A 27076-nucleotide genomic window follows, 5' to 3' on the forward strand; every position below is an offset into this window, starting at 1 on the left:
CAGATGGATTTTGGCGGGTGTGTTTGGTTGTGGTTGCAGTGTGAATGGAGATAATTTCCCAGTGTTAAATGTGGGTATACAGACATGCATGTGTGCATGTGTTCCATGTCGAGTCAATAAATTGGTGCAGTGTGATTATATTTCCCCACACCAGCACAGTGATTCAGTCGTCCCCATCTGTTTAACATGGCAGTACTCCTCTGAGGCTCTCGCCCTGTCTCTCTGTGGGCCAGATTTATGTTTATGACAGCACAGGGAAATTTGCAGTGTGTCTTTCATTCAATTTGCACTCACAATCTGTGTGTAATTAGAGCCAAATGCACTGATGTAGCAGTGTGAAAAAAAGAATTGGCATGCAGACTTATAATGCTAGGTCAGGACAATACTAGCAACTAATACATGGTTCTATATGTAGACATGCATAGACCCTTTACTTAGTCATAGACAATCAGCACCTGAGATTACCTTCTAGGTGCATTTTGTTTGTGAAAGAGGGAATTTATTTAAGCTCAGTATGGTCTAAACATTCATTATGCCACCCTGCTGCTAAAAAGTAAAGAGATGGAGAGCTGGTATTATACCCAACAGGAAGCATAGTGATTGAATAATTGAATGCAAAAACTGTTGGACCAGCAGCAGCCACTCATTATGACATGCATAATCCTACCCTTTCACAATAAATACTTTAAGTTAGGGGTCTCCAACGTTTTTTAGGCCAGGCACCCCTTAGCTGAAAGAGAGATGGAGTAGGGACCCCCTACTACTGTACATATACTGTATCAAATTCAATTGCATGTTAAACTGGGCAGGATGGATGAAAATGAATGGATATTAATATATTATGTATGCATCATGTTTTAATGCCAAACATATATGTGGAAGGCATAGTGAATCATTAAGCTTAACTGTATATGGCTATCATAGTGGCTACTTTATCTATAGTAAGCTTATCTTCAGTGTGTAAATTAAATGTATTTTTTCACAGATAGGCCAATTTATATTTGCTGGATTCATATTATTGTATATTTTCAGACATATTTTAATTTTTGAATAAATAAACTTTCAAAAAAATATGTTTTAACATAATTTGTCGGCCCCCCTGCACTAACTCCGGGGACCCCCTAGGGGTCACAGACCCCCTGTTCAATATCTTTGCTTTAAGTGATTGTTTAGTTATCTGCAAATGAAATAGCATTAACCAAGCCTTCATTAATATTTCAACCAAAGCTAATCTAAAAACATGAAATCCCTGGGTTAACCATGCTAACAGGCGGTTTGGCAACATGTCTCATTGTCAGGCTCTTGTGGGTTCCGTGCAGACCCGCTGCGCGTTCATTTTCAGGCCATTGTGAACCCATATTAGGCCATAAGGGGGGCATTAAAACGAACAAACACCAGGTTGTTATGTAGAATAAGGAACGGTGCTGTGGAAAGACAACACGAAAAACAAGCGCATGATTCATGAAAAACAAGCGCATGATTAAGTGGCCCATTAAAGGTCAATGAGCCCAGGAGAGGAAAACACAAGCATGTGTGTTGGTGTGTTTGACAGTCAATTGCTCAGGCATATTTTCAAGTAGCGTGTGTGTTTTGTGTTTGACAGCGTAGGAATATTTATGTTGTCCGTGTTTTTATGTGTGCAACAGAGGGTAATACACCAGCATTTGTGTCAGCTCTGTAATTCAAACACGTTGATGTAATTAGGGGAGGAACAACATCGGCCGCCATTTAATGGAGCCCGTCCTGTGCCAGTGCTCATGTGTATCTGTTTGTGTGTGTCTGTGCATTTTAATGTGCCATACACACTGTGTAAGCGCTTGCTTGCTGTCTGTGTCTTGAACTATTATATTTGTAAGAGCCAGTTTGAGTTTTACACATTTAGAGGACAAAATTAATTAAATACAAGGAAATTAGTGTGAATTTGTGTGTGTACTCTAACCAGGCTCTCTCAGTCTTCCTCACACAGTGTCCACTAATGAACTGGTTCTCCGTTCCTCATGTCACAGTAAGGGTGATAATGTCTTAGACCACACACACTGTAGGTGTGTGTGGTCTAAGTCATTATTGTAATAGTCATTACCATATATTTCATTTTAAGTTGCATATGTTGGACAGACAGCATGCATGTGTTGCTTCTGTACATACATATTGTGCTTTTCTATATTTTGTTTTCCACTGCGAATAGTACCCCCTCAGTGTACACAGGATTTTCAGCTGATCGCCTTAGCGCAGCAGCATGAAACGGCAGTGACATCATCTTCAACAAAGATGTCTGCACTTCGCCAATTGTACGCCGTAGTTTTGCTGGCTGTAATTTTTCAAAATCTTGGGTGAGGTGAATAAACAATCTGCGGGCGCTATTGCCGGTACCTTCTAAAAATCTAAAAATGGCGGGTTTGTGCAGGATGTCCCGTGTCACGCTAGTAACAGTTCTCTCTGACCAATCAGTTGTTTCCAGTGTTTTGATTCCGCCTTCTATTATCGGCTCAGTTTGCTTTGAACCTCGACAGAGTTGGTTCCAAAAAAAGTACCACGTACTAGCCACAACTTTTGATAAGAGTCGAGGTTGAGTAGAGTTGTGCAGTACCATGCAGAGGAAATGCGGCAATATTAATTTTTTTTTTTAAGCAACATTTTATCAGTCTGTGGTTACATTTCTGATCACTACTTCATTTCATTGGCACAGACAGATGGTGTAAAAGTGCTCATGTAACCGCAATCTGCGTGTGTGTGTGTGTTAACATTGATCCTCTGCATTGTTGTATGTGTACATTGAGGTTACTATGTATATTGACCAGTGCTGAGGAGAGTGATTGTGTGTGCGTGTGCGCGCGTGCGTGTGCGTGTGTGTGAGAGAGATTGGTGCCAGGACCCTGATGGCCACACCCTGCCACTGCAGTCCTGTTTGTCAATCTAGTGAATAATGAATGAGTGTTGAAAGCAGAGAGCTGTTTTCTCTCTCTGGATCACACACAAGCATGCACACTCATGGTAGTCAAACCAACCGGTCAAACCAATCACCCACGTACACGTTTGGGTTCTGACCATAATGGGAAACACTGTTATGTTTTTGTGTGTGTGTTTCTGTGTCCCTGTCTTTGCCAGTCCCCTTCATCATGTTAGCCAATGTTGTCTGTGTGTGTTTCCATGTACGCACACTAATTAATGCGTCCTGCAAGTCCTTGGTAAATAACCTTTAACAACCTCCTTATACACACATAATCACACACCTTGAGTTGTTTGTGTGTTTGAAAGAGTGGATACAGTGGGATTAACAGGAATTAAATTGGAACTGCTGAGTCTGAACACACTTTTTTTCTCTCCATTACACTGTGTATTTGGGCTGATGTGCCTTATAACCTTTGCTGTTTTTCCTCCTTCAGGCAGAAGAAAACTGCATACGTGTAATTTTCTATGTATGTGTGTCTATAACAGCAACGTCTTAGATTACTCAGTGGGTCGATGCACGGTGGGCCAGGAGCCCAGTGAGCATCAGGCTGTTCCTATTTTAAGATGTATGTCTGAAAACTTGAAAGATCTGTAGTCTTGGCTAAAATCCCAGGATGGCTTTCTGTTTTTTCTTAATGTCAGCTAACCAAAGTAGCCATTGCCATATAAATGCTATACAGGGTTTCTGCTGGTCATAAACAGGATTTGGGGAATTTCAAGAGGTGCAATGAGGACAGGGATTGAGTTATTGTGTTAAAGTGGGATTGTGAGGGTATGTTCCAACCTTTACATCTAATTTAAAACACACTCATTTATAGCATTATATGGTGGTGTGTAGTTGTTTTTGACTTGCTTCTTGATACAATCAAGAAGCAAGTCTAAATGGAAAAGCAGCATTAACCAGGCAGCAATATATGTTTAGATTGTGGAGGTGCCTGAAAAGGTCATTGAATATGTAATTGGAGCAATATTAAAAACTGTAGCTGCAGAGTCCCAAAGTTAAAAGTTGTATGTCTTTGAGTTTTATTTGTTTCCATAGGGACATTGGGCCACTGCAGCAGCAATTGTTGACAGTACACTTGAGCACAAACGTTTGAACAAATGGGAAGTAACAACTTGTTAAAATGTATATAATCCATGTAGCTTAATCCTTAACATTACCTTGAAACTATACTTTGAACACAATACAAGAAATAACAATGCAATATAGAAATGTGTGGTGTTAAAACATTTACAACCAACAATTTCCTTTAGTCAAGAAACCTCTACACATGTGTGTCCTTTCAGACAGTCTTGATTGATACATATGAATGATTAGATATGACCAATGTGCTTTTAATATACTGTACAGAAGTTAAAAGAATTATACAGAAAAAGTAATAATCAGTTTTACAATGAAGTTTGCGCCCGGATGGCTCAGTTGGTGGAGCGAGCGCCCATATGTAGAGGTTTGGTCCTCGGCGCAGCAGGCTCGGGTTCGACTCCGACCTGCGGCCCTTTGCTGCGTGTCATTCCCCCTCTCTCTACCCTTTCATTTCTTCAACTGTCCTGTCAATAAATCTTTAAAAAAAAAAAAAAAAAAAAGTTTTACAATCAAGTACGTAGTTGGAGGCACTCCCACCAGCCTCATTTGAAGAGGGATGACATCATCTTATTATAACACAGAAATACACACAAGTGAGTATCACCTCCACACCTCCATTTCCTCTTCCATCCCTTCATTACTGCCTCAAAGGAGCATGCTGGGAGTGGCTGCAGATATATACAGCTGATCTTTCTCACTTATGTAGAGCTATATTAGTTTATTTAGGTTTCCACGCAGTAGGAAATAATTCATCTGTACAAAACACTATGTTGACAATGTGAAGACCCACTTCCATAGAGTAATGACTAATGAGACACTGTTGCAGTACAACTACACACTGCACAGGGAAATAGTTAACTCCAGCAGGCTTACACAATGTGTTTTCTCCCTAGAACTTCCAAGCCTTGCCAAGGCAGCCACTTCAAATCACCAAGAAGCAGTACATCGAAGGTAAGGTGCACACACACTCATGAACACACACCTGCCACACGTTCTATAGAATGAGGCATTTGTGTGGGTGTGGGTGTGTGTTGGCGCAAGGGAGACATCTCTCAGGGAATCTAAAAAGCTGATGAGCAGTGAGCTAGTAAAGAGGCTTTATAAGGATGATAAAAGTCTGCAGCAGCAAGGGCTAGTCACTAAAAGTGTCTCCTTAACATTTGTGTTTGTCTTACCTGTACTGTGGCTTCTGATATTTAGTTTATGTTGCATATTTGATTTTAGGATGATATTTAAAATTTGCACAGTAAGCCGTGTATAGTTATACTATCAGGTTCTAATTAACGTAATTCAGTAATAAAATATTTTACATTTGGCCTATTCAGCCCTACATGATGCTGACGCTGGATTAAAAGATGTTAAGGGTGACATTGTGTTGTCTGGTATAAGATTATGTCGATTTGATCAGGACAGAAAAGGATTGTGAAAGGTAAATTAACAAAGTTCCAAGAATCATTGTGAGAATGGCCCTTGTATAGTGTGTAAACTGTTGCAGAGCCAGTTGAAACATCTGAGAAAATGAACAGCTGTGTTTAATTGATCACGTATGTAACATCAAGTACGAAGCCCATCCTTCACCTGAAATGTAATATCTCTGCTTACCTTTATGAGAACAATGTTTTTCTTAAGACAGCTTGGAGAGAACAAAATATCCATATGGACACAAGCATCAACTTGGCAATCTTAGATTTGATCATTTTCCCATTACTCCTCTGTTTCACCACCCGTCTTCTTGTTATCCCTCCTCCTTTTGAATAAAGTTTCAATTATCACGTCCTGCCCTAAAAACTGCCACACAGACACTTTGAGTAAACCGCCTGACTCGTCATTTTGTGGGGCAGTTGCTTGAGAGCTCCATATCAATTATATTATAACATAATTGTAATTCATGATAGAATTTATACATGTTCAGCCTTGACCACACTGTGTGTTTAGAGTCAGGCGCTATCTACATTCAGTTTCAGAAATTATGGGGCAAAGGGCAAAAATGCCCCAAGAAATCTCAGAATGTTCCTATAAAACGTGATTGAGGGGCAAAAATTGCCCACAAGATTTTGAAAATAAATAAATAATATTTACCAGTTTAGGCCAATATCCTAGACCTACATTAAGCCAGCATTTTTATTTTATTCATTTAATTTCCATTTCCGTCTCTAACATACGCAAACAGCGCAGTTACATAGAAAGGCACTCATAATAGCAATAGTATGCTTCAGCAACTTTAAGCACTAATTACTATTTTTCAAAGTGCCCCTCACAATTTTGTAAATGCCCTGATTTCTGAGACAGTGGGGGCAAAAAATGTCTCCATTTGCAGATGAATAAAACATCAAAACAAGTCCATCTATCTGTTGGCATGGTCAGACCACATTGACTCTGCTGTCAGTCACAGCCAGTGGTACCACACTCAGCTTCAAAGCTCTATTTCTGTCCCTTGCTTCCTCAGTGTTTCTATATGTTTCTTTCTCTCTCTGAGTGATTCATTTGTGCTAACATCAGCACCTCTGCTCCTCACTCACTCAGATTCCCAAAGCTCCTTGTCATCAGATCCTCTTCTCTCTCTCTGTCCCTGCTACATGGCTCGTATCATCCCTTCTTTCCCTCCACCATTACCCCTCTTCTCTCTCTCTGTCTGTCGTTCCTGCATCAGTTATTGCTTTGTCTTGAGGTGAGAGGTGAGGCCCTAATCACTACTGATTACAGTGACTGCATGTGTGTGTGATGCCACATTTTCAGCGTCAGCATGTATGTTTATGTGTGTGCATGTCCTGCTGTAGTTGTATTTTCATCATGCTGACGTGGGATGTGATGGTTCATTGTTACCCATAATTTCTCCTGCACTAAAGCCAGCACTTCAGTCCAGCTCCTTGCAGCAGAGAGTGCAGTGATAGACTGATCCTGATTGGATTCTGATTCGCCTCTCAATGGGGCGTTGTGGCTTCACAACTTAACTACTTTGTACTCATTACATCAAATGTCAGTGTTAGCTCTCTTTATTGCTCCTCTAAGTCCCCAGTTACTCACTGTCTGTGTTTCTGTGTGTCTCTCTTTGTCCAACACACAAATAAACACACAGGGTAGTTGAACTAAATTACTGTGTTATGCTGTATGTCTAGTCAATAATAATTTTGAAATGTGCTATGAAAGACATCCATATGATGAGATGCTCTGCTTATTTATGGAAGGTCGATTTAATTCAAGTTTTGCCTTGCATGGCCTCTAACCAGTGTTTCTAATAATAAAATGGAGAACTGATAGAGCACGACACAATTACAAATGCATTTGGGATAACCTAAGTGTATGTGTGGTTTCCAGTGTGTTAAACATGGCACACAAGTTGCTATTATTTACAAAATCCTGTCTTTTTTAATACCAGTTTTTAAACTTTTGTTAAATCTGTGTTCCCTTTAATTTCATTTTTTTTATCATAATAAGTATATATTTTAAAGTATAAACCTAAAACATAAATGACAAAAGAAAATACTATTAATATACTAACATACAATAATAAATGGTATTGTGGTAGTTTTAGATGTTTATTAGACCCGAAACACTGTTTTCATCACATGAAATGTTTTTTTCTTGAATAGGACATATTTAAATTCCGTAAATGAATGAATACTGGAAACCCTTGTGTTCCTCAAAAACAGGCTTCAGTTTTCCTGTACCACACAAAATATTCTAAATCTAAACAAGCAGGTTACTAGAGGCTATCGTAACATGGTTTGTATATTTAATATTTAAAGTAGCATGCTCTTTGCAGTGAGGGATGATTTGCTGAGGTGTTCCTCAGGGATCTGTGTTTGGTCCCCACAGGAAAGGAGGAGGAGGTGGTGACTGTTCATCCTCGGGCAATGTTCATCCCTCAGGAAGGATGGACTTTTCTTGCTGCAGGTAAGACAATAAGTAATGTCAAACTTTAATGTTTTATATCTTTCATACAGAACTATTTTTTAATCCTGTCACCCAATCTGATACAAAGTAATGAGGTTCAGATTGTGCGTCTTTCCGAAACGTTTGGATTGTTTTGGGAAAGGTTTTGATTCATATATTTTGGGAGTCAGCTGTTTTTATGTTTTACTGAGCACCTTCTAATATTTTTTTTGACTTCCTGCTGTTAGTCATACTTATGTTTTTAATGTTTAAAACAGTTACTTTGGATCTGTCCATTGTACTTAGCATGCAACTAAGAAGTAAAGGTCACAGGCATAGACTTTAATCATTGCATATGTTTTTACACAAATTAATGTATTCTTGATTGAGGAGCAATTAGCTGCTCAGGCATGTCATTGCATTCACTGTTGACCCAGAGACCAACTAAACCTATGGGAGCGATTCATCCTCGTGAAAAACGTGTGTGACAACCTGCTTTGACAGCGACACGAGAGTCTGAGTTTTGGTCCTATTGTGTTTTTGTACTTGCATGTACAATCTCAAATCAGCATAGATGTTTTCCCATGGCTTGATTTGATTTTTCAAGTTTGTAACTTTGAAAACCCCTCTTATGCTGAGACAACCTCAGCTGGCATCAGAAGGTCATTCAGGGTGTACCGCAGGTCCATGCTGTGCAGACTGAGGGGAGAGCTGGGACACTGTCAGCCTGGAAGAGTTTTGTTGGGAACGCCGGGTGTCTGCTGGCCCTGACACTGTCGCGCACTTACATAACCAGACAGATTAGCCAGGGTTAGCAGGAGGACAGCAGCAGCAGCAGGATAAGAGCGAGGATCCCACATATACACAAACAGCATGGCAGGGATTCACAAACACACACACATACACACACCGGCAGACAAGCACACGCCCGCGCAACCACACAACCACAAAGGCACACACATGCACTTAGGCCAGGTTGCCATGGAAACAACCCCTTCCAGGGAGCCCTCGCCCAGTCACCCGTTTATGTCCTCCGATGTCCTTCCCAAACTGGAACAACTGCTGTTTGTGTGTGTGTGTGTGTGTGTGTGTGTGTGTGTGTGTGTGTGTGTGTTAGTTTCATCTACAATCACTTTTCAGTGTCCCTAGAAAAAGTTCAACCAAGAGGCATGTCAACACAAATTATGTATCTAAATGTTGCTTTCATGTCTGTAAAAGCATTGTGTGTGGGGGGGGTATGACGCAGATTTGTCTTGAGTGTGTGTAGTGTTTATCGATCCAACCCTCAACCCAAAACATGGCTTAGTCTGTCTTACCAAAGATAAAACATACTATTCTTTTATTTTATATTTATTTTATTTTAAACCTCCCTGTCCTCAAGCAACCTGTGTGTGTGTGTGTGTGTGTGTGTGTGTGTGTGTGTGTGTGTGTGTGTCTGTGTGTCTGTGTGTGTTTGTTTATATTGCAATTGTCAACTCAGTTATTTTCTGTTGGGAGATGTCTGCTGGTGTGTGGGGGCTGGAGCTGAGAGGAAAAAGAGAGGCTAGCCAAAATGAGAGCAAAGGCAGGCCCAATTCCCTCATCGACCCTGTTAATTTTAGTTCAGCTTTTCCATTTTGTTTATTTTTTAACCCCTAGTCCATAATAGAGTAAGATAAATTTGAGTCTAAAAAATACATACAATCGTTGTGTGCAGCATTCATAAAGAGCAACATATGTTGTGTCAGTGGTGTGGTTATTAAAATAGCGAGTTTTTTTTCTGCAAGATATTGTATGTTTCTACTGTACAAAGGGGCTACTTGACAAATATCAATTTGCATTTTAAAAACACAGATCATTTGTGCATCTAACAGGATGAAGTTGTTAGTTAAAGGTTAAGCAAAATGTTAACAGCAGTTGCATAATGTGCTTTGTTGTCATCATAATTTTGGAGAGTTTATTTTGTACCAGTAGAAATGAACTAATGCAAAATGTAGAAAAAAGTTAAAAAGATTTGGTTTGTTTGGCAAACCCCAAGTCATGGTGCAGCGACATGTATCAGTCTACTGATCTTCATCAGAACAATACTGTAAATGCACAGGTTCATGGAGGATACTTGTGTGGGTATGCTTGGTAAATAGCCCACTGACTTCATCTACCATCAGTAATTACAATGTTCAGGGCCAGTACTGTACTGGTCAGTACTTTTTCACAGTTTTGTTCCCACATATTACTTAAAGTGGCTATAATCGATATTTTTATAATATATCAAGGGACTGTGTGAAATGATATGTTGTTTTCTCAACTTGTTTTCACTTTCCTTAATATGGCCAAAAATCAGTCATTGCTGGTTTAACGATTGGTGAAAAAATGTAGTTATACTGACATGGGTAAAAAAGAGTCCGGTCTGTTTATTCATCAAAGTAGAAGATTTAGTAAGATTTTACTTTACAGTGAGATTTAATATAGTCACACTTTCCAATCCAAACACATTATGTATTGCAACAGTAAAGCAACATTTGTAATACTTGTAGCTTTACAGAAGATGACCTTTACTGAGATTGAGACTAATAGCTGTTCTTCTGGAATAAATCCTGCGTTCAGTTGGAATTTTGGTCCAGTCCCTCCTCTTGTCCTCTGGGGTATTAGTTATTAAGTACAGGGTACATATAGCATACATTTCTCCCAGTTGACTTTAACTCACAATCCAGTTCTACCTAAATCCTTAGATTTCCTTGGCCTGTATGCTGATCGAATCATCCTTCCTGGAAGCCTCTCGAGACCAACCACAACCCACAGGGGACATTTCATGTTCTCACTGTGCAGGTTTTAGTTGAGCTCTTAAGCTTTTATGCATAACCTTCATACTGTACTGCAAAGCATTACTGAGGGCTGTTCAGGATACTGTGACGGCATTAAAATGTATGACCCACAGCATAACCCCCTCAGTATCTTAGTATGCTCTCCAAGGAATTACAGGAGCTAGTACCAGTTTATTTATTGTTTTTAATACCTCTATTCTCTATTATAAGTAATACATGGCCCTGCAAAGTGCTTTGTTAGTGCTACAACTAATGAGTGTTTTCATTACAGATAAATAGTTGTTATTTTAATTAAATTATTGCTCAATACATTTTTTATAGAAATAATGACAAATACCATCATAAGTGGCCAAAACCCAAAGGGATTAATTTTACCTTGTGTATTTGTTTGCATCAACAGTCAAAGTTTTGCAAGGGCTACAGATATTCAATTAAAATTGATTTAAATTTTGATTAAAGCGAGCAGAAAGCAATAATGGCTATTCAGTAAATTCATAGTTAATATACTAATTAATCTTACCTGGTCTAGCATCTAAATCTATATATTATCAGCTGTATAGTTTAAGTTTAAGGGCACAAATGGCAGTGAACAAAACTTCCTTCTACAGAGGAAGTTACTGTATGGATCAATACAAGGATTCTTAATTGTTGTGGGGGGGGGGGGGGGTGGTTTATCACAGAGACTACCTCTGTTAGAAGGAGGCCTTGAACACACACACACATCCTCACTCAAGATCACACTTTCGCATGTGTAGTCTCATATTATTAATTATCTCTCACACACACATCCTGGTCAGCAATATGTTTCTGAAGCTGCCGGCCATGCTTGGAGGAAATGTGATCTGACTCATAAAACATTGATGGGAGGATATCTTTAGAAACTTTTCCTTCATTGCTTACCTCACCATCACAACCCTGCCCTGCTTTCCTTTCTTTATCCATCCCACTGGAGTCTCTCCCTGTCCCTTTTATCTTTTTCCTCTTCAATCTATGGCGGCTGACCTGGGTTAAACGGTAGCTGGTGTTCCTTTTAACCTGCGTTGTGAACTGAACAGCTGAGGAATTTTCTTCCTCTTTTCAGTAGGGCCGAATAATATGACCTGAAAACTGTATTTAATTAATTATTAATTATAAGAAATGTAACTAACTAACTTTAATGCTTCAGTGCATGATATTTCCCCCTCACAATCACATGCACCCATCATCCATCATTCTCTCTCTTCCCACATTAGCAGAAACCTATTACAGCTGTTTGCTTCATCGTCACTGAGAGAAAGTCTCCCATTTTCCCCGCCATCCATTTTGTCGTTTTCCCCCCACATTTGCCGAGTTTTATTTGATTTTGAAGTAGCCGAGCAAAGGAAGAGATGCGTCTGGGTGAAATAGCAGTAATGGAATGTACTGCGGTTGCTTTGTAGGTGTTGATATGAGTGTGTGTATGTGTGATTACATCTTGAGAGATGTTTCAGTTTAGATCTGCTAAGCTGACAAGAGAGCTAGAGTACCTGTGAGCACAGGATATGTCGCCCTAACACAATGTCCACCGCCACATAGACACGTGTGAGTGTCTTCTCTCTCCCATGTGTCAGTCCTTATTTCTGTTTACAGAGTTGTCTGTTTGTGTGTATCTTTAAACACAGGTGTATTATAGTGTGCAGTTAGGTGAGAGAGTTTCTGTCCGCCTATTTTGTAGATGTTTTGCTGTGTGTCCGTCAGTTTGACGCATTTAAAGCCTCTGGTTATCTCTCTGCTTATGTAAGTCCCTTGGGCAAATTTCTAAGACGTGTTTTATGTCTGTCCTGCAACTTTACTGTCCTGAAATTGTGTCTGTCCTGCAGTTCCTATCCTATTTCCAAATTGACCTCAACTTTTTTAATTCTTCAACAAAAGATGAAGATATTTTAGCTTAGAAATTGTTTGGCAAAAATGATTAAACTTGATACTAATCCATTTTACATATTATGAAACTTTAAATATATACAGATTGTTGAAGCATGCACCAAACGACCTGTTGTGTTATGTTATGAGGTTTAGGAATTTAAAGCTATAGTGCGTAGTTTCTGTCTCCCCCATGAGAAATTCTCAGTAATGACAACATTTCTGTCGGTGCATCCACATGACACAAGCCTTCCGTGATTGCGCTTCACCCCCACCCCTCCTCCACACAGTTGCTATGTAGCCAAGGAGGACACGGAGGATTAAAAAAACATGATAGACTCTTTAGAAGAAGTAATAATCTTTACGCAAGTTTCTGCACGCGAAAGTTGCCGGACGACACCAATTTCTAAACATAGCCATGCTGAGAAATACAGAGAGAGTTGTGTGGAGCCGATAGTCTTAATTAGCTTTGTATCAACTCATTTGGCAATGGCTTGAATGTAACAGATGTTTATTATTATAAAAAAGTTATGCACTAAAGCTTTAAAGTCCTTGTTAAATGAAAAAAACAACAACATTTTGTCACCTTTTAGTGAACTATTCCTTGATGTTTAGCCAGTAGGTGCAACATTTGCATTCACACAATCCTGAGGTCACTGTGAATAGTCGCATCGAGGTTTAATATCAGCATGTATGTGCTTCCAAGGAACCTGACGTTTCCTTAATAACCCAGCTTTACATGGGTTTATGTGATAGCAGCGTTCACTTACTGTGAGACGGATGTAGCAAATTAGATCCAAATGATGGCAATTCAGTCAGATCACATTGATGCATTCACAGAAGATCCTGTTGCAAGACCTATTATAGAGAATTAGGTGGATAAGTAACATAATTGCAACATCATGTCAAAGAAGCACAGGCTCAGCTTATTTTTTTTGAAAATTTCCATGAAATATTTTGGTGTTGTATATCTCTATTTTTTTAATAGTTGCTATAGTTTAAAGAAATTGTTTGACAATTTGGCAAGTACTCTTATTCCCTCTCTTGCAATCAAAACCACTCTCGTGTGTGTGTGTGTGTGTGTGTGTGTGTGTGTGTGTGTGTGTGTGTGTGCGGGTGCGGGTGTGTACATGTCAGACTTCTGCCAGGTGGAGCTGCGTCTGTTGGCTCACCTTTCCTCTGACCCTGAGCTGCTCCGCATTTTCACCAACCCGCAGGCGGACGTCTTTACCATGTTGGCCTCTCAGTGGTAGGTCTCGCACTCACATACACACACACACACACACACACACACACACATACATACATACATGAACACACACACACACACACACACACACACACACACATACATACATGAACAGCTTGCCAAGGTGAGTGTTGATGCATGTGTGTCTCCTAACAGTAACACGTAACAGCAACAAGCAACAAGCACATTTTATGGAAGGCTAAGACAAATGTAGAAGCTTTTATTAAATGATAAGTTAAGTGATTCAAACTTCCAATTAGTGCCCCACAGTGTTCATGGGGAGAATCCTGTTGTAACCATCTTTCCAGCAAATACCCGTTGATTTTGTTTTCCAGGCCAAAAAAAAAAAAAAAGAAAAAAGACCCTCGATCATTATTGAACCATAACAGTGCAACTAGGCTCTAAATAAATTAGTTAAATAAGTAAATTAGTGTCCTGTTTTTTTTGGGCCCTCTGCAGTCTACTCAGTGGTTAGATTGAAGAGATTTTTCAGTCCATAGTATGTTAAGCTGATATTCCCTGATAAAATTCCAATAGTACTAATCCTAGACTTACCACCTATTTCTATTGGGAAGTTTTAAGAATAGCTTTGCTAAAGAGACACGCCTGTTGATTAGAGCTGCAAAGATTAATCGATTAGTTGTCAACTATTAGTTGTCATTTTCTTCTATTTTCTAATTCTAATTTAAGTGTTGCTCAGAGGAATCTGTCTCTTTCTGTCCCTTCAGTTGTCAGTCTGGTTGAACCATTGTACAGTGTTTTTCTCCATGTACAAAACATTACTTTTTTTGCAAACTCTGCACCCAAAATAACATCTAAATGCAAAAGAATATGTTTAAAATATAGAGTAGTGTCCTCAGACTTCTGGCTGTATCGAATCAAACTTTTGTGGCAGTAGATTACAAACTTTTGAACAGTAGTGTACCAGATAAAAGAAAAAGTAGATTAATGCCTTGCCAGCAGGAGGCAGTGAAAACCCAGTATGGATTCCCATCAACTAGATGCACAGTGAAGGGAAATGCTCCCATTAGAGTCACCCACTGAAGGTTATAGGTTACCCATAATTTACCTTAACCTGGCATTTAACAAGGAGAGGCATTGCAAGTGTAATCACCTCAAAGAGTCCTTATCCTGAGGCTACAGGCATCAAGATATCTGACATCATGAAACTGGAGTCTTGAATCTTACCAGATACGGTTTTAATTTGTGTGTGTGTGTGTGTGTGTGTGTGTGTGTGTGTGTGTGTGTGGGGTGGGGGCGGGGCGGGTACTCTCTCAACACTGATCAGCAGTGGCAGCTCCCAGTCAGCCCCTCCAGAAATGCCACTTTGCAGACGTGTCCTCCTGCCCTGTCTGATCCCCAGTACTACGGCTGTCTACGAGTCACATTACATAACTGTCTCTGTCTGTCCATCCCTGCCTCTTTCTCTCTCCTCCTCCCTCTGTTCTTATCTGTAGTCCCTCTGTCTCCTTGTACTTCATGTCCTTTTAACCTCCATATCTCACATAGCTTCTCTCTTTATTTTTTCTCTCTCTTTTTATTTTTCTGCTGTCCTTCTTCTATCTCCTCCCTCTCTGTGTCACTTTTCTGTCTTTTCTACCTTCTCTATGTCCTAAGGTTGTCCCCGGTATCAAAAATAGTAATCAATTGTATAAAAATGTTTTTATATTTATTTTTATATATATATATATATATATACATTGGTCAACCAAGGACTGCATTTTCATATTTCCCTTTAAAAAAACACCTTAATTTTGGCTTGTACCATCAGTTAATTCTCCAACTGGGTTAGAATTGGATTTTCGAACAAATCTTTTGACCATTTTGTTCTCCCATGAAAAATAGTAAGACACTCTATATGTATGTATATTTTAATGTAGTATAGAATCAAACACGTCTCTCTCAATGTGTTTATCTTTGTCACTCAGGAAGGGTATGAGTGAGGGTGAGGTGACTTCTGAGGATCGGGAACATGCCAAACGCATTGTCTACTCTGTTGTGTACGGGGCAGGTAAGTACACACACACACACACACACACACACAGGCACACTCTCACATATGCATACAGATTCATTAATCAACTGGACAATTTACCTGTATAGTCAAAATTGTAAAAAAAAAAAAAGTGATTCAGCGACTGGTTCAGACCACTTTGACCTACTTAAGTGGTTCATTGTGTGAAGAGGGTAAATGTAGCAAAATATATCAATCATAAATAAAACAGAAAGAGGAGGAGGGAAGAGATTGCAGTATCATAAGCTTTAGGTTATCTTTCAACAAAGATGCCCAGTGATTTCTGCTAGGATAGCATTTCTTTCATGCTGTGGATCACATTCCTGATTCCACAGGGCGGGCAGGGATGAGGGGTAGATGGTGGAGGCACAGGAAAAGATAAAAATAGAGAGGAAGATGAATGTATAATACACCGATGTGGCCCAAAAAGAGACTTGTCTGTGTCACTTGTGACCCATTTTTGGTTCACACACGTGTATGCTCTTGTGAAAACACACACACACACACACAACCAGAGTCTGTTTACTTTCAAGTGTGTGCGTGTGTGTGTTTAGCACATGAACCTGATGTGGACATGTGTTTGGGCATACAAAACAAGAGCATGTGCATTTGTGCTTTCACCTGTGTGATAAAGAGAGGTTTTACGGGCAGTCTGTACTCTTCATCAGGTTTTATTGCCAGTGGCCAGTTTTAATGCTTATGTAGAGTATATAGAGTTTTTTTTCACACCAGTTTCTGCGATGGTGTGTTGTGAAATAGGCCCTGGGCTGACAAATAATAAATGCCTACTCTTCAAAAGTCTGTAGTATAATAACAGTTTTGATAACTTTAGAGTCTGTTGTCAAAACTGCTATTACACCAGACTATAGCACCTTTTCAAAACACAGTTAATCATACAAGCTTCATTTATGTATGACTGCCGTACCTACGTGGCTTCTGCTGTACATGAAGGGCTCATTATTTTCATATTTAATATATATATTTATCTCTATAAACTTTAGATACATCTGGACATTTTTTAGGGAAAATCAGAATCAAAAATGATAAAGCTTACTTACTTGTTATATCCTGCTTAAGAAACTGTGGATACTTTAGTGTATGTCATGCATAAAAAAGTTTTGCTGGTTCATACAGCTTTCATACCTGAGGTGTTGATGTTATTGTATGTGTTTAACTGAATTTGACATGTTTGAGTACTGATGTTCACTTAGTGGGCATTCACACAGCCTGCGTCGGCTGTCAGACGGTGCGGCAAAAACGCAGGCCATTCAGTTTGAATGGGGGTAGTGCGTTTAGGCTGTAGCGGGGTTTGCCGCAGGGAGGACATGCAAAAAAATGCAGCAGGCCTGCAGCGAAAAGTTGAGACCGACTAAAGTCTACTTGTGCTACATTGGGGGGTTAAAGAACACAACAGGACGTAACACAAATGGGCCGCTTAATTGACCCCAGATCACTGTTTTTCTGTCTGAACACAGCCTTACTTTAAAGTAAATGATCAGTAGCCTATACATGGGCTGGATTTGTGGTATACAGCTAAATAGATTGCACTAGTTATCTGTTCTGACCTGAAGCGCATGGTTTGCATGAAGCTTGGGAACTGAACCAGTGGCTATCTCTCACTTTGGATGGCGTATGCATAGAGTGCATTGTAGAGCTCAACAAAATCTGATGCTCTCAGGCTGATGATGCGTTTTGTGGCATTTCTACTTTAGGAGTCACTTCTCAGCGGGAGAAAACACACATGAGAACAAAAGCACATTCACTCACACACACATTGATGAATGAGTCAGTTCTGGGAAACACATACCACAACAACCAATGAGGCGAATGTATAAAAGCTATCCATTTGAGACATGTAGCGGGGCATGGGATGCATGCAGCGACAATTCATAAAGCAAAAGGTCAGTGCTAAAAATGCTGAGAAAATATGGAGTGTGTAAGGAGATGTAAAGGAGAGCAACAAAGTGAGATGCTGAGAGGGGAAATGTAGGCTAAAAGCAAACAAGACGGGGGAGGTGGTGAAGCAGAGAGTAATGTAGGGGAAAGGGGAAGAGTGGGTGGGGCTGGGACTAAGAGGGATATGAGAGGAGGAATAGAAGGAGCTCCTGATCAGTATCTAGACGGACAGCTCTTCGCGGTAGTGATGGGCAGTGTATCGACTTTATAAGGTATATCAATATATTTTCAAACGAGATATAGAATGAGACAATACTGTTTATGTCGATATAGTTTGATGTTGCGTTACATAATCCATTTCTTCCCCAAAGAATCCATTTCTATCTTCTCTCACACTCTCTGCACCCCCACTCGTTTACAGGTTCTCCTGCAACATGGAGGGAGACACAGCGCCGGTCCACACTGCTGACATCTGCCTACAGTTTTATTTTTATTTGCACAGCTGCATATTTTAAGTAGGAGAGGAAAACCTGTAATTACGAAATACTAGTAAATACTAGTGTTTCCGCTAGTAACGTTCTGTTGTGGCGGCCGCTGTGGCTAAAAACTCTATGAAAAAGAAAAACATTAGTTACTGGATCTAACGTTAACTTTGACATACAGTATGTAACGCCGATGACCTGCCGATGCGCATTTAACCTGCGCTGGACCCATTCATGTGAGTCAACTGTCGCTCTGTGAGCAGAGAATCCAGTCCGCAGTGTAGTTCAGACACTTCACTGATAAACCAGAGAATTGTACAATAACAATCAGCTTCATGATCAAAGAAAGTTTTTGTATCACACTCTTCAGTCCATCGCTGAGTCCATCAGTCCTCCCTCTTTTAATCAGTCTGTTCACGTTGTTTAAACAACTGAAGGAGCATTCTCGGAGATAAGCCTGATTTTCAGTTTGTTTTTAATATAGGGCCTATATTAAATTGCCTATATTATATGCTATAATATAATCTATTTTTTCATTTACTGTACATATGTTGCAGCTGTATATTTACAAACAGGGAAGGAAACACTGTCTTTGCATTTTATTTTAATCAGTCACGTAACAGAAGGATGTGTTGCCATGGATACCAAATACTAAAAGGAAGCTTTCTCTGCAAGACAATAATCAGATAAGGGAGGAGGGGCAGAGCAGTGCTATGGAGTCATGAACACACACACACACACACACACACACACAGGCATACAGTATATACGTATTCAAATTACAACAAATAAAGTAGGTGGTGAGACAGTGGGAAAATAAAGAGAATGAAATGGAAATGATAGAGGTTAACTGGTTAGTTTGGGAATATGTCCACATGTCACATGCCAACTCAAATGAATTCAGATGTCTTCATCTGCTCCAAGGCTTTTTTTTTATTTTATCCTTATTCTTAATACAAAAAACATATCCATCTTATATCTATCAAGTATTCATTGGGGTGCCATTTTACCAGCAAAAACACTTAAATACAGTACTTAAAGTGTAACTCTTGCCAAAATGCAACCTAGGGTCTTTTTGTGAATGTACCCGACTCAAACTTTCGTTTAAAAGCATATTTAGGACGGAAGCACCACTTTTAAGATTTACCGTATTCTCGTTTTTCGGTCAAATGGCCTTTTGAATGGGAGAGCTAGGGGCACTTAGCCTCAAAATCACTATTTTTAAAACACTAAGAAGGCTCGACACAACATGAAACTTTGCTCCAAGTATTACCAGGGGCTCTACACATGAACTCGAGCATTGAGAACATTGTTTGTCTACACAGAGTTTACTAAAAAGAAAGGTTTTGAACAACTCACTGTAGCTGTTTTTCCAGTCGCCGTCTATCGAGCCAGTCAAAAATAGTCAAGGGAGGAGAGTAAAGATGGAAAGCTCCTAAAGCTTAGTTCCATATGAATGCACGGATAATTTATTGTTTTGACATTAGTGAAACACAATATTGACCTTGTAGTTGAAAAAAGAGCCTCATATCGGAATGACATTTCCTCCTATGGAGTCTGTTCATTCACATTCGGAGATCACCTATTTTTGACTGGGAAAATGGCAGATAGCGTAAACAACAACTGCTAACGTGAGTTGCTCAAAACCTTTCTTTTTAGTAAACTCTGTGTAGACAAACAATGTGTAGAGCCCCTGGTGATCCTTAGAGCAAAGTTTCATGTTGTGTCGAGCCTTCTTAGTGTTTTAAAAATAGCTATTTTGAGGCTATCATAGAAGTGCCCCTAGCACTCCCATTCAAAAGTCCATTTGACCAAAAAACGAGAATACAGTAAATCTTAAAAGTGGCGATTCCGTCCTAAATATGCTTTTAAATGAAAGTTTGACTCGGGTACATTCACAAAAAGACCCTAGGTTGCATTTTGGCGAGAGTTCCACTTTAAGGGTAATCTTGTCCAAGTCAATTTTAGGAACTAAGAAATTAAGGTCAACCTATTATTCTGACTTAAACTTTATTTGAAGTATTTTTATATTGATTCTTAAAACATTAAATTGATTTGATTTATTTGCAGCATTCTCATAGATATTTTATTAGTATGGGTTTTCTCGAATGATTTTTCACACTGGCTTATGATACTGCAAAAACTACTCCCTGTCCCCCCTGCTAACTTTCCTACCAGCTCTCAGGTATTTGGCGTGACATTATTCATCACCAACCACACATTAACACACACCCCTTAGAGCTCCAAACCACAAACACACACACACACACACACACACACACACACACACACACACACTGCGGCACTCTTTAGCTCACCCTCTACACGCCTCTATTGATCTGTTCGTCACCTTGTAGCCTGCTCCTTTACTCCTGTTACAAAGTATACACCTTTAACACTTCCTGGGAAAGCACGTCTATCTTTACATTACACACACACACACACACACACACACACACACACACACACACACACACACACACACATCTCTTGCCCTGATCCTGCCCCACCCTCCTTTTATATTGTCCTCTTCTATCTTTCACCCTTCATTTGCCTCTACTTTTTCTCTTCATTTCTTTTATCCTCTGGTCCAGTCTGTCCTCTGTTCACTCGTCCCCTTTCAACTTTCTTCTCTTCTCTTGGCCTCTCCTATCTCTTTTCACACTCTTCAATCAGTCATGATAAAGGTAGTTTTGCTCGATTTAAATTCACTGGTTGTTCATTTGTCAGCTCAAGGTCTTTAGCTGTTAGGTCATTCACAATGCAGATCATCACAGAACATTGATATTAAAGGAATAGTTTGACATTTTGGGAAACATGCTTAATTGATTTCCTGTCGGGAATTAAATGAGAAGATTGATGCCATTCTCATATCTGAACGATAAATATAAAACTGCAGCCGGCTAGCATAGCTTAACACAAAGACTGGAAACGGGGGTACAGCTAGTCACTAATTAACACGTTATATCTCATTTGTTTGATCTGTACAAATACTGAAGTGTAAAAACGACACATTGCAGTGTTGTTAGGGGTTATATGCCAGGTGCAGTAACTTCCTACAGTCTAACTCTACAATAAAGCAAATAAGTGTATTTCCCAAAATGCAACACTATTCCTTTAGCATACTTAAGATATTGCCAACTTTGTAGCTAACTCTACTAACACTTATTTGTGTGTGAAAGATAATAAAAATCAGTGAAGAAGTTATAATCTAGGACACAATGAATCATCATGGCTAATAATTATACTTAAGCATACTGTTTATGTTATATCTGCATTGCATCAATGTCTCCCTTGTAACTTCTCTCTCTGATGTAAGCTTGCATAGTTAAATACTAGTTAGCAAAATGCTGTTCTCTGCAGGTCGTGAGCGTCTGTCGGGGATCCTCGGGGTGAGCGCTGAGCAGGCCAGCAGATTCCAGGACAGCTTCCTGCAGACCTACAAAGAAGTCCATGCCTTCATCCAGAGGACCATCCAGCAGTGCCACAAACAAGGTCTGTGTACATTCAAATTCCCATTGTGTATCCCATATAAAGCATTGCCTCAAGGTTATGTTGAATCTTAATGCTCCTAAAGGGAAAGACATTGGAGAAATGTGCCTCATACTGTAAGAACTGTTTCCTAGAATTCAATAGCAAAATGTTTATGTATAGGATTAAAGGTTAGGGTCAGAGTCAAAGCTAAGATAAGGGAAACTAGGGGTTAATGTTAAGGATTACAAACAGGAGAAGTCAGCAACATGTCCCCACAAACATAACAAAAGAGTGTGTGTGTGTGTGTGTGTGTGTGTGTGTGTGTGTGTGTGTGTGTGTGTGTGTGTGTGTCTAGGTTAGGGCCTGCACTTTTGACATACACTATGTAGTTTGAATTTGTTCACACATACACCCACACTCTCTTTGGATTTGTGTGCGTTTGGCTGAGGAAGAAGAAGATGTGCTTGCATTAGCAGGAATGAGACTAACTTCCGTGGGTCAATGCTTAAGGGGGGCGAGGTGGATAGGGTGGGAAGGGGCTGATGGTTCAGAAGGGACCTCAATTTATATTCGGACTGAACTGCCAACACTGCACACCTGAGACCTAAACACGCTCACACAAAATAGTGTAAAGTCTGCACTTCAACCCTCATTGCAGACAGTACATGAGCCCAGTGTCGACAGGCGGATGGATGAGGTCAGTCTGCGCCAAAACAGATCCTCCAACCTTCAACCCTGAGGCTTATGTTTGGGTTAAAACCTCAACCTCAGGTTCGGTATCCAATTCCATCTTAACTTTATCTTATGTGTGCTGTATCAGCTTTTCCCTGTCTAGTAAAAGCATGTAAAGATTCAATAGTTAAATTATAAGCCAGTTACACCCCAATCAAATAGTAGTCTCTGTGAGAAAGAGCCAATTGTATCAGTACTAACAAATGCCACTTACTGTCGGGCTTTTGTTGCATTGAAAACTGGATCCTTATTCATTTTATCTTGCATAACACTGTATAAAATAACCTTGTTTTGTAGTAAACATTGTCAGCTGAGATGGCGTATACCTTTGTCACAAACACTGACCCCACACAGAAAGGTGATCATCCATCACCCCACAGCAACATTTCACCGGTGACGCTCCTCCCTCAAAGCTTTCCCTTTTCTCCGCTTCCTAATTGAAGCGGCGTAATGGACTCATTCTTCCAAAATGCTGCCCACAGATCACCGTGTATGTGATGTTGCGCCACACAGTCGGCTTTCAGCTCATCACCATGGTAATCGTCCCATCGGAGACAGTGCCGGGATTTATTTTCCCCACTTGCCCCACACTTTGTCTTGCTGTCCTTCAGTCTGTTTATCTCACTCTTTCACTTTGTTTCTTTTCTGTCTCTCCTCTCTTTTTTTCCATGGTCCTGCCTATCTGTCTCTCGTCCTTTGACTCTTCCTCATCCAATCACTGTTTTCATATCTCTTTTCCATTTGTCTCTCCCCTCATTTCACAGCAGAAATTCACAGTAGCTGATCGATAAAATAGTCCTCTGTAACCTGTGCTGGCTTAGGGGATATAATGTATCACACTAGATGGCTGTTTTAGCTGTGCTGTGACTCAGGCAGCAGAGATTAATTCATGTCTGGGCTCCTCATCCACTCTGCACATCCCTGAGTTTATAGTTGATTGGTATCTGATACAGCAATATTTTGTTCAGAACTTTTGGATGCAGGTTCAGCTACTGTCATATTTGTTGAAAATGTATTAGACAGGAATGTGACATGCATGCAACATGAATGTGAGGTCAGTATCACAATGTGGGTGTAATAGCAGAGAGAGGAAAAGGGCTTTGGATGTAATGGGGGAAGAATAACATAAATGTAATAACCCAGAAGAGATGGGCCAAAGATGAGGACTAAAATAGGAATATTTTGATAGTTTCTTTTATTATATACACTACAATTAATTACTTCATAGCCATATCTGCCATGATCGCGTTTTTCTGAATGGTCCACGCTCGCTGTCCTTGATATTAAAATGAGATAAAGCCTCCACACTGGGTAAGCCTGACCTGTTGTTTTTTATATCATGCACATTTCATCAAAGCTTTTGGGATGAATGCTGTAACAAGTGAAGGACTTGTAAAGATTGCCTGAGATAAAAAGACAAAAAAACAGCCAAGTCTTCTGAAGGCCACAGCAGACACAGGGAAGCCTAGAGGAAGGGGGAAGCCTCTGCATAGACCCTGCTGTGCAAACACTCACTCATAAACACATCCTAGCTCTGATGCACAGTCAAATTGTTCATGCACATACTCATGCAGATATTTCAACTGCAGATTCTTGCACACAGTGGAGTTGGCAAAGGCTTGTCATTAATAATGAAGGGATTTGCAGTTTAGCTGTTGCTTCAGCCTTTTATGCTCTGTCATGGATAATGGTCCGCACAAATGGTAGCAACACTGAGCTATGTGGACAGCTTCAGTTCAAACACCACACACACTGATGATGAGAAAAGTCAACTTCTGTTCTCTGAAATGTTACTTTACCAACATTTTGACATTTTTATAATTAAGGACATATTACTAATTTGTCATTATGGGTGCTGAGATATACAAACAATTTTAATTTTACTTTCCAGTATGCTAGGCGATTTCACAAAAATAAATTTGACAATAACAATAAAAATGTTATTCCAATGTCTATATATATATTACAATATGGCTCATGTGTACAAACCTACATATAAACTAACCAAATTGATGTTCAGTGTAATGAACTGTGTTCTGCTGTTGTCCATTGCATCAGACCAAGCATAGACCTTTAAGCCCCTTGGTTTCAAATCTTAAGAAATTAAGTGTCTATAAATAATATTTTTTATAATGACAATGTATCAAATGACAATGTAAAAGGGATCACTCTTAGCAATGAACATACAAAGAATTATCACCTGAATCTTCAGCTTCCATCAGCGTTACGGAGCTTTATAGTGAGTTTCTGCTCATCTTTTAGCTGTCTGCTCGCAACTTTACTGTTTTGGTTCACCCTCACTGCTCTCATAGCGCCATTTCTGGTCACAGCAGACAGCTGTTTTCAGCTAAAAAGCTCTAAAAACTCACTGTGCACTACCTGCTCAGCACCAAACAGCACACCGACAAAAGTAGAGATTAGCTGGTGACCATAGTAGAGCATTTAGCAGCTAAAGAGTCAGATATTTCCCTCAGGAGTTGGTAGTGACCAAAAACAGAGCTAAAAGATAGTGAATATTAAGCTCCAAATCAATGATAATGTTGCTGGATGTGTAAATAAGCAACTTTTATTAACACTAACAAGTTCACCATAACAACTTAAAAGGTGATGAAAAACATTAACATTCTTAGGTGTTAAGAATGTAACACTTAAAAACTAATCTGCTTCATGAAAACTGTGTGGGCGTGATTTGATCAGATTTTGATTTAAATATTGCAAAATCCCAAATGGTGCATGGAAGTGCAAGACTAACTTGGCTGTATAAGGCCAGATCACTCAGTAAAAAAGCTGATTGAGAATAGGTTGTCACTGCCTTTAATAACTCATTTTGTTAGTTTTTAATTATAACTTGCTTAACAGAATTTTGATAAACAATGAAACTATATCATCAGTACAATACCACCAAAAGTTTATAAATGATGCTATTGAATTGTTTCCCGTCCTAGTTTCCAGTGCTGCTGCCCATCAAACGTACTTCTGCTTTCTCCACACTAACAGCCTGAACTTGAACAGCACTGTGTCGCTGACTTAAAAAGCAGCCGATTGGGTATGAAAAACACACACATTCCAGTGTGATTCACATAACTGTCCATGGTTGGAAACAACATTTGTGTGTCACAAAGTAGACCTCACATCCCTGTCCTTGGGCCCCAGAGCAAAGGTTACATTCCTGGTGAAAAGGTCACACGCATGTGTCATGGGTTAATTCACAGGGAGTAGAAGGTTTTTGTGTTTGTTACTGGCTGTTGTGTGCTCATTTCCTACACATTTATGCTTGTGTGCGTGATTGTATGTGTGTCTTCTGGGAAGAGGGTCATTCAGGTTCCATACCCTGGTTGGCTTTCCTCATAGTAAGGGATACTAGAGGGATTTAGCTGTAAAGCCTGCTCTATTGTCCAGCTGGTGGAATGTACTGGTCCAGTGTGTGTGTGTGTGTGTGTGTGTGTGTGTGTGTGTGTGTGTGTGTGTGTGTGTGTGTGTTGCATACCTGCATTTCATAATGTGTGTGTTTGGGTATAATGTGCGCATCACGTCACTGCACATTCTTGTGTTGCCTTCTAATGTGTGTTTGTGTGACTGTAGTGTGAATGTGAGGGTGTTTCTCTTTGCTTTTGTATTTGAATCACGTGGATGTGTGTGTGTGTGTGTGTGTGTGTGTGTGCATGTGTCATTGTAAACCCACTGTTACCATAATCATCTATAATGCTTTTTCAACAAATTGCTTTTCAACTGTTCTCTTCAAATCTGTAGCTTTAGTTCTGCTCAGCGTGTCATTATGCATGAGTCACTTGCCTGAAAGGAGTTCAGAAATGGTAGAGTGTTTTCATCCACAGACTGATGAGTTATAGGCCAAAACTTAATAAAGACTTTGGATGAGCATCTTCCCCTTGTATTTTTTAAAAGGGGGAACTCCACCGATGGGGGAGAGGGAGGTGGATAGGTAACTGAAGGTCACATAATATTATATTTTTGATGATATGACAAAATACTTAACTATATTTTATTAATTAATTATAATGAATTAATTATTAATTTGAAGAACATACAATTGCAACAAAATAAGTGTTATGAATAGTAAAATAAAGTAAATATAATAGAATAGAATATACAGTTTTATATGTCAGCAAAATGTAAACCGTTTGCCTTCAAATATTCAGTAAAAACAAAACAAATCTATCTCTCAGTCCTCAAAGACAGATTTGCTCAAACTAGACTGAAGGCATGATTGCACCTCGCATACATTCTTCAGAATTATGACTGGTAATTATTAAATGTATTGTGTTTTTGCTTTTGTTTAGGGTATGTGCTCTCCATCATGGGTCGTCGACGCACCCTCCCTAACATCAACGCCCCCGATTGGGGCATCCGCATGCAGGCTGAGAGGCAGGCAGTCAACTTTGTGGTCCAAGGTAGAATGACAGACATGTCTGTGCGATAGCGTCAGCTTGTTTGCTGGTCTGTAATCTTATTGTTTTACTTGTACTGATCAGGAAGTGGCAGTTGTTTGAAACTAGCTGTTTGTGGAAAAAGTTAATCACTGTAACTCTATTTAATACCTTTAATATCTTACCTTACATCTCATTTAATCATTAGTCAGCTTCTTCAGTTTAGCTTTCTTGCTACTGCCTGGCCTACAGGCCTTTT

The 27076-nt window shown here is 39.6% G+C and overlaps 1 protein-coding gene across 1 annotated transcript in view; it reads left to right on the plus strand.

Moving 5' to 3' along the window:
- The window catches only part of poln (polymerase (DNA directed) nu), a 60678-nt gene that overhangs the window by 27074 nt on the left and 6528 nt on the right, over positions 1 to 27076 (plus strand). Inside the window, exons 19-24 of the mRNA XM_031289879.2 lie at positions 4927 to 4984; positions 7850 to 7927; positions 13723 to 13834; positions 15763 to 15845; positions 21590 to 21721; positions 26731 to 26841. Of these exons, the coding sequence (XP_031145739.2) occupies positions 4927 to 4984; positions 7850 to 7927; positions 13723 to 13834; positions 15763 to 15845; positions 21590 to 21721; positions 26731 to 26841 (574 nt within the window). The remainder of the gene's footprint in view (positions 1 to 4926; positions 4985 to 7849; positions 7928 to 13722; positions 13835 to 15762; positions 15846 to 21589; positions 21722 to 26730; positions 26842 to 27076) is intronic.

This window comes from Sander lucioperca, chromosome 17, assembly GCF_008315115.2.
Source record: "Sander lucioperca isolate FBNREF2018 chromosome 17, SLUC_FBN_1.2, whole genome shotgun sequence".
In the NCBI taxonomy this organism is placed as follows: domain Eukaryota; kingdom Metazoa; phylum Chordata; class Actinopteri; order Perciformes; family Percidae; genus Sander; species Sander lucioperca.